Source organism: Carcharodon carcharias, chromosome 1 (genome assembly GCF_017639515.1).
Source record: "Carcharodon carcharias isolate sCarCar2 chromosome 1, sCarCar2.pri, whole genome shotgun sequence".
NCBI classification, from domain to species: domain Eukaryota; kingdom Metazoa; phylum Chordata; class Chondrichthyes; order Lamniformes; family Lamnidae; genus Carcharodon; species Carcharodon carcharias.
The window spans coordinates 31412624-31435673 of NC_054467.1; the positions used below are offsets into that span (position 1 = coordinate 31412624).

General features: G+C 44.1%; 1 protein-coding gene across 4 annotated transcripts in view; it reads right to left on the minus strand.

Moving 5' to 3' along the window:
• LOC121284965 (alpha-1,3-mannosyl-glycoprotein 4-beta-N-acetylglucosaminyltransferase B-like) overlaps nt 1-23050 on the minus strand; it is a 277514-nt gene that overhangs the window by 110730 nt on the left and 143734 nt on the right. For all 4 annotated transcript variants that reach the window (XM_041200995.1, XM_041200975.1, XM_041200984.1 and 1 more), the window contains 2 exons: nt 17377-17423; nt 16098-16211 (listed from right to left, as the gene is read on the minus strand). In XM_041200995.1, coding sequence (XP_041056929.1) covers nt 16098-16211; nt 17377-17423 — 161 coding nt within the window. The remainder of the gene's footprint in view (nt 1-16097; nt 16212-17376; nt 17424-23050) is intronic.

The following is a 23050-nucleotide window of genomic DNA, read 5'->3' on the forward strand; positions in this document are numbered from 1 at the left end:
GGACTGGTGGAGGCCAGGCCTAGTTGGCCATAATCACCAGATACGAGCAAGAGACAATGGATCTGAAGTGGTGCCATGTGCCCAGGTCCACTGGTGGTGGTGAGGCTGGGATGCCATGGGGAGGTAAGATTGCCGAGCACTTAGGTCACCATCTGTGTCCCAGCAGCCGTGGCACTGCTGAATGTTAAGTGATTGAAGTTTGCAACATGGGTTGACCATTGATTATGGAAGGATGAGCACATATTGATCCGGGGGACAGGCATGCACATTGACATTTTCTCCACTTTAACTAATCAAATGTCCTTGTTCTTCTTTTCAGCATCACCAGAGCAGGGTCAGGAGGAGGAGGCAGATAGGCCACCTCTGACAACTGAGGGCCTAGAGGAAATGGACTCGCCAGCGTCACACCATCTCTGCCAGGCAGGCACCAGCGCAGATACTAGCACCTCGGTGGGAATTAGATTGTCAGCTCGTGTCCCAGGGCACAGCGGTGAGAGCACTTCACAGGTGCGGGCAGTGACAGAGAGTGCCCAGGGTGCCAGCTTGGAGGACTGCTGGGGACCAGGCACATGCTCAGTCTGATGATGTGCCTCTGGAGTCATCTGTGAGGCAGCAGACGCTGGAAGTGCATCAGGGTATGCAGGAGGATCTGGTGGAGATACATGTGGCAATGCATGGCATGGTGCCCATCCTGGAGGAGTCCCCGCGGAACATCACTGATGTGATGACCTTCATGGCTCAGCGCCATGCTTCCACCATGGAGAGAGTGGCAACTCTCGTGGAGAAGGTCCTCCAGGAAAACAATCAGGGCCCCCTGTGGTTGTGCTCAGATCTGCAAGCTCTCACGGTGGCATTGACCTCAGCTGGTCAGTGCCAGTATGAGAGATGTATTGGGCACCAAATATCTCAGCTCGGTGTCCATCCACCAATGGTGAGCGAGAGGTCCGAAGTGACCTCACGTTGGCACACGAGTTGCCTGTTGTCTCTGCAGGCTTCTCTCAGGGCGCTCTGGATGAGGGCAGCAGCTCCTCTGCCCCTCTGCCAGTGGCTGTGGGATCCAATGAGGCTGCAGCGACAGGGGAGATGTCAGCCATGGAACTGGCCGCTCCCTCCCAGGCGGGGCCATCTAAGGCTCCACGGGCCAGAGGATGCCTGCCAAAGTCATCAAAGTCAACAGAAGAGCACAGTGACCAGGCTGTCTCAGATGCCACTGCCAGTGAGGGGGAAGCACCTAGACATAGCACCTGGAAACATAAACTTAAGGCACCTTAGGCACACCATGGGTTCTCACTGGTGGTTTTATGTTGCTCCGGTATTAGTTGATGACAAGTTTGTGTGATGCGTAACACCTTTGCATTCATTTTATTTTCTGCTTTGTTTTGTTAATTCATTAAATTTTAATATGTGAACATGGCTCAGGGTGACTCCTTACGTCTGCAGGTGGACGGGAACCCATAATGTTATGAGTGATCTGTTTGTCACTGAGCTTTATTGACAAGGTACATAGTTAATGTCCCTATCCAGGCAGATTTTGCTCTCAGGTATCGAGTATGGGGCCTGTAGCCCTGGCTTGTGTTGAAGGACCATCTGTGGTGGGCTAGCTAAAGGTTCATTGGATTAAAGCCTCCCAGGTTTCCCTGCCTTCTTGGAGGATGCCTGGGTCAGCGTCTACCCCCCTCAGCATTCTCCTGTGCGTGCTCATCCTCAGACTCACTACTGGACCCGTCGTGTGCAGCCGGAGCAACTGTGTCTACATCTTCTTCCTCCAATGCGTCGCCCCTTTCCAGCGCCAGATTGTGGAGAGCGCAGCATGCAACCACTATCAGTGACACACGATCTGGAGGGGTATTGGAGTGCGCCCCCTGAATGTTCCAGGCATCGGAAGTGCATCTTGAGAGGACCGATGGTTCTCTCTACCACAGCCCTTGTGGAGGAGTGGCTTCTATTGTACCGCTGCTCGGCCTCTATTCTTGGATGTCAGAGAGGCGTTATAAGCTGCCTTTTGAGGAGATAGCCCTTGTCACCGAGCAGCCATCCATCCAGCCAGGCAGGAGCACTGAAGAGCCATAGCACCTGGGAGTGTCCGAGGATGTAAGCATCATGGGAGCTGCCTGGGTACCTGGCATAGACTTGTAGAATCAGCATCCTGTGATCACACACCATCTGCACGTTCATGGAGCGGAAGCCCTTCCTGTTGATGAAGGCACCGGGCTCACCCGCTGGTGCCTCGATGGCTACATGTGTGCAGTCGATTGCACCCTGGACACGGGGGAAACCAGCAACTGCTGCAAAACCTCTGGCTCACTCTGTCTGGCTGGCCTCATCCCAGTGGTAGTGGATGAACATCAATGCACGCCTGAACAGAGTGTCAGTCACCTGCTTGACACAAGTGTGGACGGCTGATTGGGAGACTCCGCAAAGATCACCCACTAACCCCTGGGAAGAGCCGGAGGCATAGAAGTTGAGGGTAGCCGTGACCTTCAATGCCACTGGCATGGGGTGCCCACCCACACAGTTGACGCAGATCTCAGGGCCTACCATCTGACAAATGGCACTGCACCTCAGACATATTGAGGTAGCTGCTTCGCCACCTGTAAACCCTGGCAGCAAGATAATGGCGTCCTTGGACTTCCTGTTGGCCCTGTGCCCCTTGTGCCTGCACCTCTCCTCCCAAAGGTGGGTCCCCTGGAGGCTGAATGTGGTCTCCTGGCCTCCACCCCCTTCTGGCCCTCCCTTCCTCCCTAGAGGAGGTGCCTCCAGTGGAGAACACAACTCCCATTCCCAGGCTAAGGGAAGGCTTCCTGAAACCAGGAAGGCCCCAGAAATGATGTTTATTCCAGAGTCCTGACTGAAGCCTGCTACTCCTGTCCGAGCAGCTGTGAAGAGTTTTGAAGTATTTCTGCTCACAGAGGCAAGTATAAGTAAGTTTCAGCATTAAATGTCTTGCAAATAACACTCTTATCTTCGACAACCTGAAGATCGCATGGGCCCTGAAAAATCAGCGTCAGTTACTGCCTCAAGGTCTTTAAGTGGCCTGTTAAATAATGACGGGCGCGCATGGGAGATCATCGCCCCGCCCACCAAAATATCTCTATGACACGCAGTGACATCGGAATGCTCGCCTGATGTCACCGTGTGTCATTTTACGCATCGGCATGTGAGGTCCGTTCCCGCAAGCCGACGAGAAAATTCTGGCCTAGGGTCCTGAATCTAAATAAAAGGAACTACGAGGATATGAGGTGCGAGTTGGCAATGATGGATTGGGAACCTTACTAAAAGGGTTGACGGTGGATAGGCAATGGTTATTATTTAAGGAATTATGCATGAATTACAACAATTAATCATTCCTGTCTGGCGCAAGGAAAGATGACTCAACCATGGATTACAAAAGAAATTAGGGATAGTATTAGATCCAAAGAGGAGACATATAAAATTGCCAGAAAAAGCAGCATGCCTGAGGATTGAGAGCAGTTTAGAATTCAGCAAACATGGGCAAAAAGATTGATCAACAGGGGAAAATGGGGTATGAGAGTAAACTTGCAGGGAACATCAAAACTGATTGTAAAAGCTTCTATAAATATGTGAAGAAAAAAAAGATTAACAAAGACAAATGTAGGTCCCTGAGAGTCAGAAACAGGGGAAATTATAAGGGGGAACAAAGAAATGGCAGAAGAATTGAACACATATTTTGCTTCTGTTTTCACAAAAGAGGACACAAATAATTTCCCAGAAATGTTAGGGAACCAAGCTTCTAGTGAGAGGGAGGAATTGAAGAAAATCAGTATTAGTAAAAAAAAATGGTGCTAGAGAAATTAACGGGGTAAATGCTGAAAAATCCCCAGGGCCTGATAATCTACATCCCAGAGTACTAAAGGAAGTGGCCCTGGAAATATTGGATGCATTGGTGGTCATCTTCCAAAATTCTACAGATTCTGGAGCAGTTCCTACAGATTGGAGGGTGGCAAATTTAACCCCACTATTTAGAAAAGGAGGGAGGGAAAAAAACAGAGAATTACAGACCAGTTAGCCTAACATCAGTAGTGGGGAAAATGCTGCAGTCTATTATAAAAGATGTGGTAACAGAACACTTGGAAAGCATTAATGAGATTAGACAAAGTCAGCATGGGTTTATGAAAGGGAAATCATACTTAACTAATCTATTGGAGTTTTTTGAGAATGTAACTAGTAGAATAGATAAGGGAGAACCAGTGGATGTGGTGTATTTAGATTTCAAGAAGGCTTTTGATAAAGTCCCACGTAAGAGGCGAGAGGGGTAATATACAGGCATGGATTTAGAATTGGTTGACAGACCGGAAACAGAGAGTGGGAATAAATGGGTCTTTTTCCGGATGGCAGGCAGTGACTAGTGGTATACTGCAGGGATCAGTGCTTGGTTATTTACAATATATATAAATGATTTGGATAAGGAAACCAAATGCAATATTTACAGGTTTGCTGACGATGCAAAACTAGCAGGGTTGTGAGTTATGAGGAGGATGCAAGGAGGCTTCAGGGCGATTTAGACAAGTTGTGTGTGTGGGCAAACACATGGCAGATGCAGTACGACGTGGATAAATGTGAAGTTATACACTTTGGTGTGAAAAACAGAAAGGCAGAGTATTATTTAAATGGTGATATATTGGGAAATGTGGATGTACAAAGGGATCTGGGAATCCTTGTACGCCAGTCAATGAAAGCAAACAGGCAGGTACAGCAAGCAATTAGGAAGGCAAATGGTATGTTGGCCTACATTGCAAGGGAATTTGAGTTCAGATGTAGGGATGTCTTACTGCAGTTATACAAGGCCTTGATGAGACCACACCTGGAGTATTGCATGCAGTTTTGGTCTCCCTACCTAAGAAAGGATACACCTTTGGTCTGTCTGCAAGCATGACCCAGACCTCCCTGTCGCTTGCCATTTCAACACACCACCCTGCTCTCATGCCCACATGTCCGTCCTTGGTCTGCTGCAATGTTCCAGTGAAGCTTAACGCAAACTGGAGGAACAGCAACTCATCTTCCGACTAGGTACTTTACAGCCTTCCGGACTGAATATTGAGTTCAACAACTTTAGGTCATGAACTCTCTCCTCTATCCCCACCCCCTTTCAGATCCCCCTTTTTCCAATAATTTATATATATTTTTCTTTTTTCACCTATTTCCGTTATTTTAAATGTATTTCCATCCATTGTTTTATCTCTACCTTTTAGCCTATTTCGATTCCCCCCCACCCCACCCCACCCCCACTAGGGTTATCTGTCCCTTGCTCATCCTGCTTTCTACCATTAATGTCCCCATTAGCACATTTCTTAGCTAATATCACCACCATCAACACCTCTTTGTCCTTTTGTTTATGACATCTTTTGGCAGTCTCCACCTATCATTGGCCCTCTATCCAGCTCTACCTGTCCCACCCACCAGCTTATATTTCACCTCTTTTCTATTTTTCCTTAGTTCTGGTGAAGAGTCATTCGGACTCGAAAAATTAACTGTATCCCTCTCCGCAGATGCTGTCAGACCTGCTGAGTTTTTCCAGATATTTTTGTTTTTGTTCTAGATTTCCAGCATCTGCAGTATTTTGCTTTTATCTAAGAAAGGATATACCTGCCATAGAGGGAGTGCAGTGAAGGTTCGCTAGGCTGATACTGGGGATAGCAGGACAGTCATATGAGCAGAGATTGGTTCAACTGGGCCTGTATTCACTAGAGTTTAGAAGAATGAGAGGGGATCTGATTGAAACATATAAAATTCTAACAGATCTAGACAGACTAGATGCAGGGAGGATGTTTCCCCTGGTGGGGGAGTCCAGAACCAGGGGCACAATCTCAGGATACAAGGCAGCCCATTTAGAACTGAAATGAGGAAACATTTCTTCACCCAGAGGGTGGTCAACCTGTGGAATTGTGCTGGAGGCCGGGTCACTGAGTATATTCAAGAAAGAAATTGATAATTTTTTGGATATTAGGGGCATCAAGGGGTATGGAGAGAAAGTAGGAATATGGCGTTGAGATAGAGGATCAGCCATGATCATATTGAAAGGCGGAGAAGGTTCAAGGGCCGAATGGCCTACTCGTGCTCCTAGTTTCTATGTTTCTATGTTTCTATCCCAGGATGTGTGCGGGGCACATGTTGGTCTGTGCAAGTGGCCTTAATATGGTGAGGGCTGAGGAGGCATTCTCCAGAGGAGATGATGCCAGATGGACATGTGAGGGTATGTGTGTGAGATTGGGTGGTGATGTCCCTTGAGCTGGCAGCGAGTAAGATGCCAATGAATGTGTGATAGGCTTGAGTGTGAGAGTTTAGAATGATGAGATGGTTGCCATACCCTGGCAGTACGGATGAGATCATTCATCCTCTATCTGCATCGGATGGCCGACCTCTTCTGTACAGCATTGGCACTGATCCCCACTGCCATCGCCTACCAAGCCAGACTAGTACACCTCCCACAGCCAGTGCATCCAAAAAGCACTTGAGGGCTGCAGTCTTCTTGCCTTTTGTGGCCATGTCTTCTTTGCAGCAGCCCTGGGCTGGAAGCACTGAGCGAAGCTGTTCTTTAAATGTGGTGCTTGGCATGATGAAGCGGCAAAGTGATGGCGTGGCAGGCAAATCGGAGCCCGCCCGCCATGGAAACAGCATGTATCCCCAGAATGCATAACTAATTCGGCAAGTTTGGGACAATACAGCTTGAAAAGCCATCATTGCAGCCAGCAGGTAAAGCATTGTTTTTCCTGCTTGCTACCGCAACTTAGTGAAAGTCTGGGACGATTTCGCCCGTTAGGTCACACTCCAAAGTACACCCAGTACAAAGGTATGTGTATATACTCCCCACCAATACCATTTGTTAAAACTTTGTCTTTTAATGCATTTTCTGGGGGAAAGGTGAGTTCCTGCAGTGGCAACGAGAGAGGGAAAAGGAGCACCTCAATGTCCCTCTAGGTGCTCCTTTCCCTCAAGGAGTCAGGCCGAGGTCCTCAGGCACCCGAAGGGACGATGAGCAGCAGCTGGACACCCCGGGTCATCCATTCAGGAATCACAGAGGCTGTGTTCTCCCTGCAAGCTCCCTCAGCCTCAACCTCTGTCACCACAGAGGGAGCAGCTGGCCTACAGGAGGACAGCCAAAGCAAGCCAGGTCCTCCAAGACCTTGGCTCTCCAGAGGACCCAGGCCAAAGTCGTCAGAGGCAACACGGCCACCATTGCACAGGCTGCCTCCACCCCAGCAGCAGATGTCAGGGCAGCACCTAGAAGAAGTGTTTGGCCTGGAAAAGTTAAGAATTTCTGATCACAAATGGGTGTACAGGTAGACACATTTTGTCACTTTATAATCTGAAAACACAAAGTTATGGGTATATACTCCCTGTCAATACCTTTTATTAAAACTTTAGCTTTTAATGCACTTTCTGAGGGAAAAGTTATGCCTTTCCCCAGCAAAAGTGTCTGAGTGGCTCCCATTTCTCTTAATATGATTATAGACTTAGCTGCCTCATTTGAGGGTTAAAGGGTTATTTTCCCTCTCGACAAAAGTTCTTTATAACGCTCATGTATCTCATTCACCTCTCCTGAGCTCACAGCAGTGTTCACACTTTGTTTCAAAGCTACAATTAATGCTATAACTTGATCTGTTGCATTTTCAGTCAGGGCTCCTTTTCCTGAATCGCCCTTATGTACCCCAATAAGCCTATGGATTTCTCACACACCTTCTGGCAATCTGCACAAACATGTCCCACCTTGTTACAATGGATTAGCTTAGGACGTCGAATATCACTTCCATCCTCAGCACCTTCCTTTCTGGTCTGAGGAACAGTTTCCCAGGAATTCCCAGCTGTTCCTTCTCTTCCCTGGCTACTTGCCTTCTTTTACCTTCCCACTTTCTATCCTTCTCAGGTTTGTGGGGTTGATGGAAAAGGGTTTTGATTTGTGGACCAGCTCATAATTGTTACCAATCTCTGCTGCCTGACTACCTGTTGCAACCCTCTGGTCTTCAACATGGATTCTAACTACTGTGGAGGAAGTGAATTTTTAAATTCTTCCAGGAGAGTTATTTCTCTAAGAGCCTCATTCATTGTCTCTATCCTTAATGCCCACTTCCAACGGTCAAAATTTCTTTCCTTTACCTTCTCAAATTCAATATAAGTCTGCCTAGGCTGCTTCCTTATGTTTCGAAATTTCTGCCTGCACGCCTCAGGAACCAACTCATACACATTAAGGATAGCCTATTTTACTGCATCATTATCCAGTAAAACCTCTTCTGAATGTGATGCATAAACCTCATGAGCTCTAGCCACCAACCTACTCTGGAGGAGCAATGTCCAGTTTTCTTTTGGCCACTTCATTTGCTTAGCTACCTTTACAAATGAAATGAAAAATCCCTCTACATCCCTTTCCTCAAACTTTGGAAGAGCTTGCACAAATTTAAACATCTCCCCACTGGGCTTTGGGTTGGAGGTGGCTTTTTCATCATCAGAACTTTCCCCACCATCTGAGGTCTCTTTTTTTAATTACAGCCTTTTAAGCTGGTATTCCCTTTCTCGTTCCTTCTCCCTTGCCTGAAATTCTAATTCCAGCTTCTTAAATTACCTTTCTCTTTCTTTTTCTTTTGCTACTTTTACTTTCTCCAATTTCCTCACTCTTTTTAGCCCCTAAATTATCATCTAATTGTGTTATGGAACTTGTGTTTTCTACTGTGAAGACAGACACAAAATATTTGTTCAATGCCTCTGTCCTTTCCTCATTCTCCATGATAATTTCTCTTTCTCTGCTTTTAAGAGACCAAAGCTCACTTTAGCTATTCTCTTCCTTTTTAAATACTTATAAAAGCTCTTGCAATCTGTTTTAATATTTCTGGCTAGCTTACTCTCATATTCTATTTTTTCCCTTTTTATCAACTTCTTGGTAGCCTTTGCTGGTTTCTAAAACACTGCAAATCCTCAGACTTGCTACTTTTTTAAGCAACATTGTAAGTTTCTCCTTTTAATCTAAAACTATCCTTAACTTCCTGAGTGAGCCACAGATGGGTCCTTCTTGCTGAGTTTTTCTTCTTCAATGGAATGTATTTTTGTCGAACATTTTTTTTAGTTTCCCACTGTTCATTTACCTCCATATTTTTTTATTCTGTTTACCCAATTAACCTTAGCGAGTGCTCCCCTCATACCTATGTACTTGGCTTTGTTTAAGTTTAAGATTTTTGTTTGAATTGGAATGCATCATTTTCAAACTTAACATGGAATTGAATGGTATTATGGTCGCTATTACCCAGTGGGTCCTAACTATGACATTACTAATTACCCCTGCTTCATTACACAATACTAGATCTAAGATAGCTTTATCCTTAGTCAGTTCCACTATGCACTGCTCCAAGAAACTCACAAAAAACATTTTACAAACTCATCTCCTAGGCCATTCTTCCCAATTTGCTTGTCCCAGTTTATACAAAGATTAAAGTCCCCTACAATTATTACATTTCTTTTGTTACAGGTGTCATTAACGCTTTGATCACAGAAAATGGCTCATCGTCAAGATCGAAGAACATTCTGGAAGAATTTGTGATTTTTAAAAGATACTGTCCATTAAAGGGTTAATTCAACGACTCTGGTTGCTGCTGTCCCTGGGAAAAGACAGCATTTTACAGGAAAAGGTAATTAAGCAATTTTAAAAAAGCTGGAAACCTCTTGACCCTGGTTCAGGGTCCCTGGTGGACCCTGGTGGACTGTTCACAAAGGGGTCACATGGTGGTTTATGGCTTTGAAAATAAACCATGCCTGGAAAATTGTGTTTTAAAAGCTGGTTGGTGGATTTTGCTTCGGGGAAACAAAAAGGATCAACAGCTTGGGTAAAGAAGATAACAGGTCCTTAAGCTCCAGACTCAGTCAAAAGCAAAAAGCAAATGGCAATTTCTCCAAACTCGTTCTACGTTCTGAAATTGAATAACTGCAAGTTCTCCATGAAGTCCGCCTGAAAAATAGTGCAAGAGCCATCGATTGTTTCACAGGTCAGCATTGAGAGACCAACCATAAAACCCAGACATAATTTCAAGGACTCCACCATTTATCTTTTTCCCTTGAATCTTTGACTTTAACTATTTGGAAGAATTTCCCTATTTTATTTTATCTTATTTTTGATGTGTGTGTGTGTTAGGGTTCAGAAGGGGTGATTATTATACTTTCATATTTCATACTATATGTTAATAAGCTTTGACTTTCCACTTGACCAGTTTGGTTTAATAATAAACTAATAATTTTGCTGTTTATTGAAGGAACCTAGGCATTAAGTGGTCATTCTGTGATTAATAGGTAAAGCACATATTTGGCCGTATAGCTAGCTGGAGAAATAATTTAAATATATGTTGTGACCCATGGAGTAGTGGAACTATAGATAGACAGTGCACTCCTCCCATCTCGGTCGTAACATATGCTCCAGTAATTTTTTGTTTAATACTCTGCCCAACAGTGGAACCACGGTTAAGGGGCTTTTACAGCACTCCTGCCAGTGTTTTCTGACTCTTGCTACTACTAATTTCCACCCATATTGATTCTACTTCTTGATCTTCAGAGGCCAGATCCTTTCTCACTAATGTCCTTATGTCATCCTTTACTATAAGGGCTATCCAATTTCCTTCGCCAATCTGTCTGTCTTTCCTAAATATTGCGTACCCTGGAATATTTATTTCCCAACTTTGATCACCTTGTAACCATGGGCAGGAATTTCTGCCTGGCGTGCAGGCGTGCGCCCAAGCGTGAAATAGCACACGATGATGTCAGGCGAGTGTCCCGATGTCATCACGCACTTGCACGATATTTTGATCGGCAGGCATGTGCGAGAGTCAGTAGCATGTCCGCCAACAATTAAGATGCCTATTAAGACTATTAATCAATTAATCAACCTGTATATTTTTCTGCCCATCCAACGTTGCAGTTGGCAGGCGGGCGAATCGGCCAGGTGGCCTTTGGATTTTTTAGGAAGCCTCATCGACGGGTGGGATGAGGTTTTTATAATTAAATTTGAAAAAAATAAAAACTTTTGGGCAGAATTTTTCAAATATACATGTTAAGGTGAGAGAGCCTGCTGAGTGGACATTTTTTCTCGATTTTTAAAAACTTTATTCATTGGTTTAAAATTCTTCAGCTCCCTGAGGCAGCTCTCTGCCTTCAGGGCGCTTTCAGCGTGCGCTCCTCAGTGCATGAGCAGACTTTTGCATTTGCCCTCCTCCTGCCCCCACCCTGGCAGCGCTGAGCTTCTCAGCTTACCTTTCACGCTGGCTGGCCGTTAATTGGCCAGCCAGCGTAAAATCGCATTTGGGGACTGATCGCGGGAGGTGGGCTGTTTCCTGGCTGCTCCTGGGCACACCGCGCCTGCCCGACGACCCGAAAATCCTGTAATGATAATTAGATTTAAACGATTTACTTCTATTTGTACCCTAGTTCATTCATCTTATTGCAGGTGCTTCGTGCATTTCGATAAAGAGCATTTAATTTCAATTTTTTTTACCTCTATTCCCTGCAATGACCTTATTCGCTTAAGTATATTTTTTGTTAAGCTCTCTGTCCCCTCCTGTCCCACACTGCTTGTCTTTACCTACGTCACTATACTGTTCCAATATCGAGACCTTTCTCTTTAGATTTCTAAGTCTCCCTTCACCCGACCCCTCCCTCACCTCTGTTACATTGATGTATGCCTGACTATTTTTGGATAAATGCTAAGCACTCCAAACACTTCCCAAGGGAACTTGTTAGCAGCCTCGGATGTTGGGTGTGGCGCCCTTAGGTACTTAACAGATATGTTAAAATGCTCTTTAAATACTTCAACACTACGTTAAGAACTTGCATTATTTGATGTTTTATATTTAAAAACTTCCCATTTCCCATTGACAATGGGTGAGTTTAATTTAATGGCAGTAGAGAATAGAATTCTTTCACTGTGTGCTACCTTAGAATTCCTTCCAAAGAATAGTAATAGCTAGGTAGAGCACTGTTTTGCAGGAAGATGGAAAATAATCAGAATAACTTGCATTGGACTGTTTGTTGGAGAACTACCTCCCAAATTTCTGAAGTTTGCTATGAATTATTAAATGAGATATTATATGAAAGTTGTTGTGGAGATTTTGTTGTAAGTATCTGAATACTATTTTATTTATTTGCATTAAATACAGCATAATCTATTTGGTAACTAACTGCTCCATAGCCTCCTTATAGTTGCCTTATGTCTGGAGTTGTTTTACACACATATTAGGAGTTAAGTTTTAATTAACTGTGCCACCAGTGTCTCCAGGCAGTCATTAGCAACAAACTTCTTCCTTTTTGAAACATTAACTGTCCCTGATGAAACAGGTCTCATGCCTGCATAACCATAGGAGGGATTTGACTCAATCTATGCCAGGTCAACTCTAACCTGTCTCAGCCAATCAAAAGTTGTAGCATAGACAAAAGCACCAAACATATATTGGTGTACAGTTAGCTGCTTTGTTTGTGGAATTATTAGGCAGAATCGTCCCATATTTGCACTAAGTGCCGGGAAAATGGGGCCGGGAAAATGATGTTTTACCTGCTGGTAGCAATGGTGGGTTTTTGTGTCGTATTGTCCCAATCCCGCTTCATTAATCATGCATTCCCGGGAAACATGCCGTTTTGCTAGCAGGTGACCTCCGATTTGCTTGCCACGTCGTCACCTCGCCGCTTTCTCATGCCGGGCGACACATTTAAAGTGCAGCCGTGCGCACACCTCTCAATGCTTCCCTCTCTTGTTCTCCTCATTTCCTCCTACCATACCCCGCCTCATTTTGCTCCCCAGGAGGCAGTCATCGACTCCACAGGCCTCTCCCTTGCACATTCACCTGGACAGCATTCCCCCCTCCCCCTTACACCTTCCTCCACCCTTCCTCCCCCTGGACTCCTTCCTCCTCCTGGACTCCTTTCCCCCTCCGAACTCCTTCCTCCACCCGAAGTCCTGCCTCCCTCCAAACTCACTTTCCCACCCACCAAATTCTTTCATCCATCCAAAGTCCTTCCCCCCTCCGAACCTCTTCCGCCCTTCGAATGACTTCACTCAAACCTTCCTCCCCTGCTGACAACTACCTCCCCAGTTGCTGCATTCTCCCCAGTTACAACCTCCTCCCCTGGTACATCCTCCTCCAAAGTCAAGTCCATATAAATCCACCCAGCATACGATGCACATGTTCCTCCAGGGTCTAGTTCCTGGAGGGCTCCAGCGTTTTCTGCTCCTTGGATGTCCGCGATGTCAGCAAGGCCCTGACGGTAAGTTCCGACTCCTGCATGTCACACTTGTCAAGATGTGTTCTGCACCGGCATGTTTTCCCGCCGACGTGGGTGGTGAATTTGACGTGGGGGGCTGATTCCGGTAAGCAGGGCTTATAATGGTATGTCAATGTATTTCTGACGTCTGGCAGCAGGAAAGGTGGCCTGCCATTGATGAGTGGAGAGGACGATCGCAAACTGGTTTCACGATGGCGATTTTTGGCCTTCTCGCCACATTGTCTGCTCATGCACACCCGACGCCAGCGGGCATGGAAAATTCCTCCCAGTGATAGTCAGTGACAGAGGGAAGATTTGGAGGTAAATCAGACACAAGAAAGGTTTAAAATTTATAAGGAGCAAGTATTGAATAGGCACTTAAAGTTGATTAGGCACCAGGTCTAGATGAGATACATCCAAGGATGCTGAGGGAAGTGAGATAGCAAATTGTGGAGGCACTGGCCATAATTTTTCAGTCTTCCTTAGTTTCAGGGGTGGTGCCAGAGGACTGGAGAAATTCAGACGTTACACACTTGTTCTAAAAAAGCTGTAAAGATAAGCACAGCACCTACAAGTCAGCCAGGTCAACTTCAGTGGTGCGGAAGCTTCTAGAAGCAATAACTGGGGACAAAATTAATAATCACATAGACAAATGTGGGTTAATTGATGAAACCCAGCATGGATTTCTTAAGGGAAAATCATGCTTAACTAACTTAAATGTTTTGAAGAGGTGACAGCGAGGTTTGATGCAGGTGATGCAGTTGATGTGGTTATACATGTACTTCCAAAAGACATTTGATACAGCACCACACAACAAACTTGTGAGAAAAGTTGTAGCTCAAAGGATAAAAGGAAAAGGAGCAAAATGGATATGAAATTGGCTGAGTGACAGGAAACAACGAGTAGCGGTTAATGGATGTTTTTGGGGGTGCAGGAATGTTCATAGTGGAGTTCCGCAGGGGTTAGTGTTGGGACCCTTGCTCTTCCTGATATATACTAATGACTTAGACCTTTGGTATACAGGGCACAATTTCAAAATTTGTGGATAATACAAAACTTGTCAGCAATATGAACTGTGAAGAGGATCATGTAGGACTTTGAAAAGATGTTGACAAGTTGGTGGAATGGGCCGACAGGTGGCAGATGAAGTTCAACATGGAGAAATGTGAAGTGATTCACATCAGTAGGAAAAACATGGAGAGACAATATAAAACAAAGAGTACAACTCTAGAGTGGGTGCAGGAGCTGAGGGAACTGGGTGTATATATGTGCATAAGCCATTGTAGGTGTCAGGACAGGTTGAGAGTGTGGTTAAAAAAGCATGCAGTATCCTAGACTTAATTGATCATGGTATAGGATGCAAGAGCAAGGATGTTATGATGAACTAGTTTCAGATACTAGTTTGGCCTCAGCTGGAGTACTGCATCCAGTCCTGGATGCTGCACTTTAGAAAAGATGTGAGGGCTTTCATGATATGCGTGCTGCCCACATTTGTGTTGTACAGCAGACCGATGCAGAATGAAATTATCATGACTGCTGGGATTCTCTAGGTATAATCGCACAACAGCTTCACTTATTAGGGAGTGGCATCCCTTCCGGTTATGGTATATCTTGAAGTTGACATGCAGTGCCTGCAAAGCAACCTGTGTGCAGTCAATGGCAGTCTGTACCAAGGGAAAGCTTCATGCAATGCTCATTCTGCCTGCTTCTCTCTGGCAAGAGAGAGTGAAAGGTACTTGGTTCTTTTTGGATACAAAACCTCAGTGATCTCCCTTACGCAACACTAGATGGCGAACGGATGATTGTTGCAAATATTACCTGCTCCAGCCTGGAAAGAACCAGATGCTTAAAAGTTTATCATTGCGGCCACCTTCACAGTTGGTGGTAATGAGATCCTCGCCCTGCTCTGAAGCTACAATTGTGGCTGCAGCAGGTGGCAAATATCAGTGAGGATGTCCTTTGGAGTGGAGGCCAATGACCCACTGTTCCTCGCTGAGAATCCCTGAATATCCTGGGTGGATATGGTCTCCTGCTGAGACTCCTTTTCCCACTCCTGCTCCTCCCTCTTCCAGCAGCTTGTCCTGCTCTGTGATACCTCTGCTTATTTTCTAAGTCATACTCTAGCTCAAGGGGGATGCAAACTATTGCATCCATGTCTGGCAGCAAGTGGTTTGTGCAGACTTCTTGAAGTAAGAACTAATTCCTTCAGCACGTGCCACATGACTCCCTGAACTTCAGCAACATTACACAATTTTAGAAACTAACAAATACTTCTATAATCACAGCAGTCACAGAAATCAATCAGCAACTAGCTTATAAATAGTTGATAGTCCCTTTAAATAGTGCTGGTAGGAGCTGTTTCCAGTATGCTCAATTGTTTAAGAGACAGTGCTTGCTGGATTTTTGAATTCCAAAATGGCAGTGCTGGCGTCAGATCAGCATTACATTGACATCAGGATCTGCGTACTCGGCATATTTCCTGCAGATGCTCCCTATGCATGTGTTAAGCCCTCACCAAAACAACATATAGCTGTGTCATCACCAGAACAAAAGTGTGCATGAATGCCTTGGATGCCATTGTGGAGGCAAAGCGGCATTCATAGCATTAAAAAAAACAGATGTTAAAGCACCAAATTTTGTGACCATACACAAATTCCACATTGATCAAACTCTGCCACATGCAATGTACCCTGTATTAAGGTGAGATGATGGTCAAAGTTGAAAGTGTAATGGAGGCTTTCTGATGTAAAGAGATCCCTCCCAATATCTTCCTCAGTTATATTGTAACATCTATAGAATGTTTTTTGTTGGAAAATATATTGGTAAGCTGCTTCAAAATTCATAGAGTGACTTACTTTACTCTCTGTTGGGAATCTCCAAAGGTTTCCCTCAGATTTGAGAGGTCAGGATAAAAATTAGCAGAAGGGGAGATGATCTCAAGAAGTCCTGATTGTATTTCATAGGAGTACCTGTGGGTAATATATCAATAACCCAGAACTATCATTTTTCAGAACAAACTTACAGAAGAGAACACTTGTGATTTTCTGGTAACTTTCAAAAATAATTTATTTTCATACTCTTAGGGTTGAAATTGCACTGTGTGATATTACTGACCAATGCACTGAATGACAGCTAATTTATTACAACCATTAACAAGTTTATTTAAATAGGTTAACATTGTTACTAAGGTTGTGAAAACACATTAACAGGTTTATTCCTTGTGTCCGTCGGTGTAATCTCCATGCATTTATGTCACACAAAATGTAATGGACATTTCAATATTCTTATGACAGTGAATGCTTCAAAAAATTCTGGCGACTACCATAAAGTATTAGCAGAATCCATGGAAGATTAACTTGGGAGTTGAATTAGAAATAACCTGAAAAGTAGTTTATGCTAATCAGGGAGCTCAGAGTAGAAATGACAATTTCCTCTCTACCCTTACGTCAATCCAAGTGTAATTTCATTTTCAGTTTGGAGTTAACTCTTTCACTAAGATAGCAGAGAAAGGAATTTGATATGAGCGCATTAAACTTACTTCCAATATGTGGTCCCAGGCAAGGTTCCTGTCTGTGAGTGCAAAATCTGAAATTAACCTGTTCCATATAAACATAGCCACAATTTCAGATTAGCACACTAAAGGGCTGATCTTATCAATGTGTTACCAGCAGGGAGCCTTGCCAGCCAGCTGTGTATACTGGGGAATCACTGGCACACTGCCCATGATTTTCAGATATACATGGCTTTTGCGCAAGGTTCTTTACCAGTAGCCCATATATGGCTCATACTTAAAATTTGTTTTCCACTTTGTGCAAAGTCATTTTTTTTTAATGGGTAAACTCGTTACAATTTCCTTCCTATTAATCTCCCTTAACCTCCTAAGGTCATGTGAAAATTGTAATAAGGAAGATATAAAGCACCTGTTTTCAAGACCTCTGCTAGCACTACTGGAAAATGGCTGTCAGGAGGTGAGCAATGGCTCTGGGGATCTTCCTCTCCCCTGCTCCACATCTCCTTATTGTGCCATGGTGCAATTAGAGTTCCATAAGTGGGGCAGTAAATTTGAATCCCAGGCCATGAACTGCTGCTCCCATATATTGTATTCCACTATCAACTGGTTAAAATCAGACTTACGTATTTTGTAAATTCTCCACCAGATTATTTACATAACTTTCTTCTACCTGTAGAGTAAGAACAGAAAAAATATATTTAATCGGTCAATACTTCACAGTACACGGTCATTTTAATTTTTGATGACTACTGGAATACATTTTGTACTTTCGTCCTGCGGTATTAGTACCAGTCACTTCTGGGTAAGGCATAACGTGTTAAGATGCAAGACTTAATCCCTCACCTGAGCAGGAATGTGTCGTGGCCCTATTTCCCTGATCCATGCTCCCTGCAAGCATGGCATCTCACTGGTAATGTTAGGTTATGGAATTAGTCCTGCAGAATTAAGTTCTTTCCACTTTGCTCTAACAATTTAACTTTATCCTTGACTCTAACAAGTATTCCCTTCAACAGAATGTTCATGAACAGCCATCCTGCGGTTTTGTGTTACAAGTTTGAGGCCTATTAGGATCTGATTGAGCTCATTTCAAACCTGCAACAATAGAAAGAGGAGACTTTCATCCCATCAATCTAAACTAGATTAGATCCTAGATCTCAAGGGTAAAGGAAACTGTCCTAGCCCACCAGTGTGGCGCATTAATCCTCATTTTGCTGAATAAATAGAAATGACAATACAGCTAGGTCAGCATGATGAATGTTCTGCCTAACCACACATTAAAGGTCAAAGTGCTGTACTGTACTATAGTGGTTTTAGTTGGTACAGGAAGTCACAAATCTCCTGTAGCAAATAGATGATCCAAAAATTCTGGGTTCCAGCAATTTGGACTTGTGAAGCAAAGGGCAGAGTTGCAGAGGTGTTATCAGGGATGCAATTGCATAAGCAAGACTAACTGTGTGATGAGCTTCCAACGTCATACCTGTACCATCGCTAAGACAACCTATTTCTACCCCTGTGACATGTCCAACTTCACCCTTGTCTCAGCTCATCTGCTATTGAAACCCTCATTCATGCCTCTGTTACCCGTAGACTTAACTATTCCAATGCACTCCTGGTTAGTTCTCACATTCTACCCTCTGTAAACTTGAGGTCATCCAAACCTCTATTGCTAGTGTCTTAACTCCCTCGCATTAGGTCCTATTCTTCTATTAAGCCTATGCTCACTGACCTACATTGGCTCCCAGTCAAGCAAAATCTTGATTTTAAAATTCTTATCCTTGTTTTCAAATCCCTCCTTGGCCTAGCACCTCCCTATCTCTGTAATCTCCTCTAGCTGTACCACCCTCCAAGATACCTGAGCTCATCTAATTCTGGACTCTTGAGCATCCCCAATTTTAATCGCTCTACCTCAGTTGCCTAGGCCTTAGACTCTGGAATTCCTTTCTGACACCTCTCCACCTCTTTATCTAGCTTTCCTCCTTTAAGAAACTCCTTAATATCTATCTTTTTAACCAAGCTTTTGGTCATCCGACCTAAAATATCCTCTTGTGGCTTGGTGTCATATTTTGAAATTCCACCCTGTATACCCAAGTTCAGGTTGTTAACATACACCAAAAAGTGCAGTGGTCCGAAATGCGAACCCTGGAGACATTATGGCATACTTCCCTCCAGTCTGAAAAATGCCCATTGACCGTCATTACTCTGCTTTCATAACCAATTTTGTATCAACACTGCCACTACCCATTTAATCCTATGGACATCAATTTTGCTAACACGCCCGTTATGTGGGACTTTATCAAACCCCTTTTGAAATTTCACAGGTACAAATCAACCACACTGCCCTAATTAATCCTCCTTATAACCTCAGCAAAGAAAATTTGTTAGCAGTAATATAAAGCAGAAGTGTGAGATGATTACAACAGTGAGACTAATTCAGTTTTTCTGCAGCATTTCAATGGCCAGAAATTTTACCTCGTTGGGTGGGTGTGCGCCCGACCCAAATGAACATAAGATGACATGCGATGACTTGTGCAATATTTCGGTTGGCAGGCACACGCAGGAGTTGGCAGCATGCCTGCCAACAGTTAACAAGCTTATTAAGGCCATTAAAGTACCAATTAAATGTAATTTTTCGCTGCCCATCCAACCTTACAGTTGGCAGGCAGGCGAAAAGGCCAAGCAGCCTTTACACTCTTTAGGGAACCTCATTCATGGGCGGGATGAGGTTTCCAACAGCAATTAAAAATAAAATAAAAATGTTTAACTTTTCATTAATAACATGTCCCTGCTTATGTGACAAAGTTACATGTGGGAACATGTTTTTTTAACATTTTTAAATTCTTCATTTTTGATTTTTTATATCTTCAGCTCCCTGAGGCACCCCCGTACCTCAGGGAGTTTTTCCTGCGCGCACTTGTGCGCGTGCGCGGAGTTCCCTGCTCACCCTCCTCCCCTTCCCCCCCAACACAGGCAGCGGTGAGGGCTGCAACACGCGCTTCACCCTGGGCTGGCCTTAATTGGCCCTTCCAGCGTGAAATCGCGGTTGTGGTCCGATTGCAGGCGGCGGTTGTCTTCCTGAACGCTCTCACTTGAGCCAGCCCAATAAGGGCAAAATTTTGCACAATGGGTTTTGTAACTGGAATGGAAGTTATGCAAAATGTCAGCTGTACAGTGAAAATTACTTGAGTGGTTTCTTTATGTGGTTCGCAGGATGAATGCCTTTTAGCTGATTGTGTAAGTCATTGACCTTGATTTTGGTTTCACTTTGGCTGTAGTGTACAGATTAAACTCCAGCATCTACAAGTGTTTTATGTATTGTTTGATAGCTTTATGATACACTGCCGCCTAATTCTCTGTGAAGTTGCTGTAGCTTCTTTTTGGTATCTTGATTTGAAAATGAGCATGGCAGAATTTAAGGAGTCCCAATTTAAATGCGGTGCTGAGAACAAGGCAAATCCTTGAAATGGGTTTGCCTTTTCTATAATCTGTCCCATTGGAATCTTACACAGGTTTCATTCCCATTGTCACAACAGCACCCGGTTGGAATTCATTCAGGGATTATTTTTACAAAATCATGAGGCTACCAATCAGAGCGTGTGCTTTTAAAATCAGCCCTCTCAAGGGTTATCTGATACGGTGCTTTCTAGAAATGAACAAAATCAGTGAAATATTGCTTAAATGTTTGATGAAAATGAAGCAACTGCAACAACTTGAATTTATATAGCACCTTTAAAATAGGGAAATTCCCGAGGCACTTCATAGGAACATTATCTAACAAAATGTGATACCGAGCCACATAAGGGGACATTGGGCAGGTCACCAAAAGCTTCATCAAAGGGATAGGTTTTATGGAGTTTTTTAAAGGAAGCCAGATGGTCTACACCTACATAGGTCTGGGATGATTGTCCTTGCAGGAAGATTTGCTAGTTTGTTGGGGAGCGTTTAAACTAGATTGGCAGGGGGATGGGATGGGAGGGCAGGATCAGATAAGACAAATTCAAAATAGGGAGTGGGAAACAGAAAATTAGCTGGTGACTGTGAAAGACAGAAGAAGCAATGGTTAAAAGGTTAACAGCACAAGAATTTGGCAATGTTCAAAGGTATTTATTTAATTGCATATAGCAGTGAGTATAGCAAACAAAGCCGACAAGCTGAGGGCACAGATAGACATATGGCAACATGATATCGTTGCTATAGCTGAAACTTGGCTTAAAGAGGGACAAAAACGGCAACTCAAAATCTTTGGATATAGAGTTTTTGGGCAGGATAGAGAGAGGGATAAAAAAGGTGGGGGTGTGGCATTATTGGTTAAAGAATCAATTACAGCTGTGAGGAGGGGTGATATACTAACTGAATCATCAATTGAGGCCATATGGGTTGAGCCCAGGGGAAATATTTTCCCCCTGTTAGGGGGGGTTGTGTGAGGGTGGGCGCGAACCTGATCAGCACCCCAGATTGGGTGCGTGCCGCCATTTTATGTGGGAGGGCCAATTAAGGCCCGCCGCGTGACGCACACCCGGAAGTGCTGAGCGCTCCCTGTGCGGGCGGTGGGGTGGGGGGGATTTCCTGAGTCGGGGCCTACCCTCTTTCACACATGCGCCCCAAAGAGTGCAGAGATCACTTTAAGTTCTGGACTATTTAATAAAGGTAAAAAAAATTTTAAGGACATGCCCCCTCATGTGAAGCTGTCACATGAGCTGGGAAATGTCCATTAACTTCTTCAAACGTTTTTATTTAAATAATAAACTCCTCATGAAACCTCATCCCACCCGTGGATGAGGTTTTATGAAAAATGCAAAGGCCGCCTGGGGATCTTCACCTGCCCACCAACCTTAAGGTTGGATATGCAGCATTCCTAACAACTTTAATTACTTTGTTAATGGCCTTAATGGGCCTTTGCCAGTTCGGCGAGCGTGCAGCCGACACAGCTGCACACCCACCGAACTGACAATCTAAATGATGCGTGGTGATGTCGGGATGCCCGCCCAACATCACTGCGTATCATTTTACGTGTCGGCGAATAGGCCCCGCCCCTGCTCGCCAACAGGAGAATTCTGCCCCAGGAATAAAAAGGGGACAGCCACACTACTAGGAGTGTACTACAGTGAGAGGGAGATAGAAGAGCAAATATGTAGGAAGATTTCTGAGTGCAGAAACAACGGGGTAATATTGGTTGGGGATTTCAATTACCCTAAAATCAACTGGGATATGAACAGTGTAATAGGCAAAGAGGGCATAACATTCTTGAATTGCATTCAGAAGAACTTTTTTAGCCAGCATGTGACAAGCCCAACAAAAGGGAGTGCAATTCTAGATTTAGTATTAGTAAATGAAGCTGGGCAAGTGGATGAAGCAGCAGAGGGTGATCATTTTGGAGATAGTGACCATAATACATTTAGATTTAATATAATTATGGAAAAGGATGAAGATAGAACAGGAGTGAAAGTACTAAATTGGGGAAAGACAAATTTTACAAAGCTGAGAGGTGATCTGGCGAAAGTGGACTGGTTACAGCTACTTGAAGGGAAATCAGTGACAGACCAGTGCGAGGCATTCAAAAGTGAGATTCTACAGGCACAGTGTATACATGTCCCCACAAAGAAAAAGGGTGGGTACTGCCAAATATAGAGTCCCTTAATTATCTAGGAGTATACAAGGTAAGATCAAGCAGAAAAAGAAAGCTAATGACAGTCACAAAAAACTTAATACTTTAGAAAACCTAGAGGAGCATAGAAAGTACAGGGGTGAAGTAAAAAAGGTCATTAGGAAAGCAAAGAGAGGATATGAAAAAATATTGGCAGGTAAAATCAAAGAAAACCCAAAGATGTTTTACCAGCACATTAACAGCAAGAGAATAACTAAGAAAAGGGTAGGGTTGATCAGAGATGTATAAGGCAAATTGTTCTCTGATGTTGAAGATGTGGGCAGGGTTCTCAATGAGTACTTTGTCTGTCTTCATTAAGGAGAGGGTGGAAGCAGATATTCTAATTAAAGAGGAGGAGTGTGAAATATTAGGTACAATAAGAATAGTGAGAGAGGATGTACTGGAGGACTGACTTTCTTAAAGGTGGATAAGTCACCAGGGCTGGATGGAGGTATCCCAGGGGCAGAATCTTGTGTTCAGCGTGCGGGGCTGGGCCGACATGTAAAACGATGCGCGGTGACGTCGGGTGTGTGACCCAACGTCACTGCGCGTCATTCCGACCTTCAGTTCGGCGGCTGTGCACCAGAGTCAGCTGTGTGCCTGCCGAACTGTCAAAGGCTTGTTAAGGCCATTAATGAACTAATTGAAGTAATTGT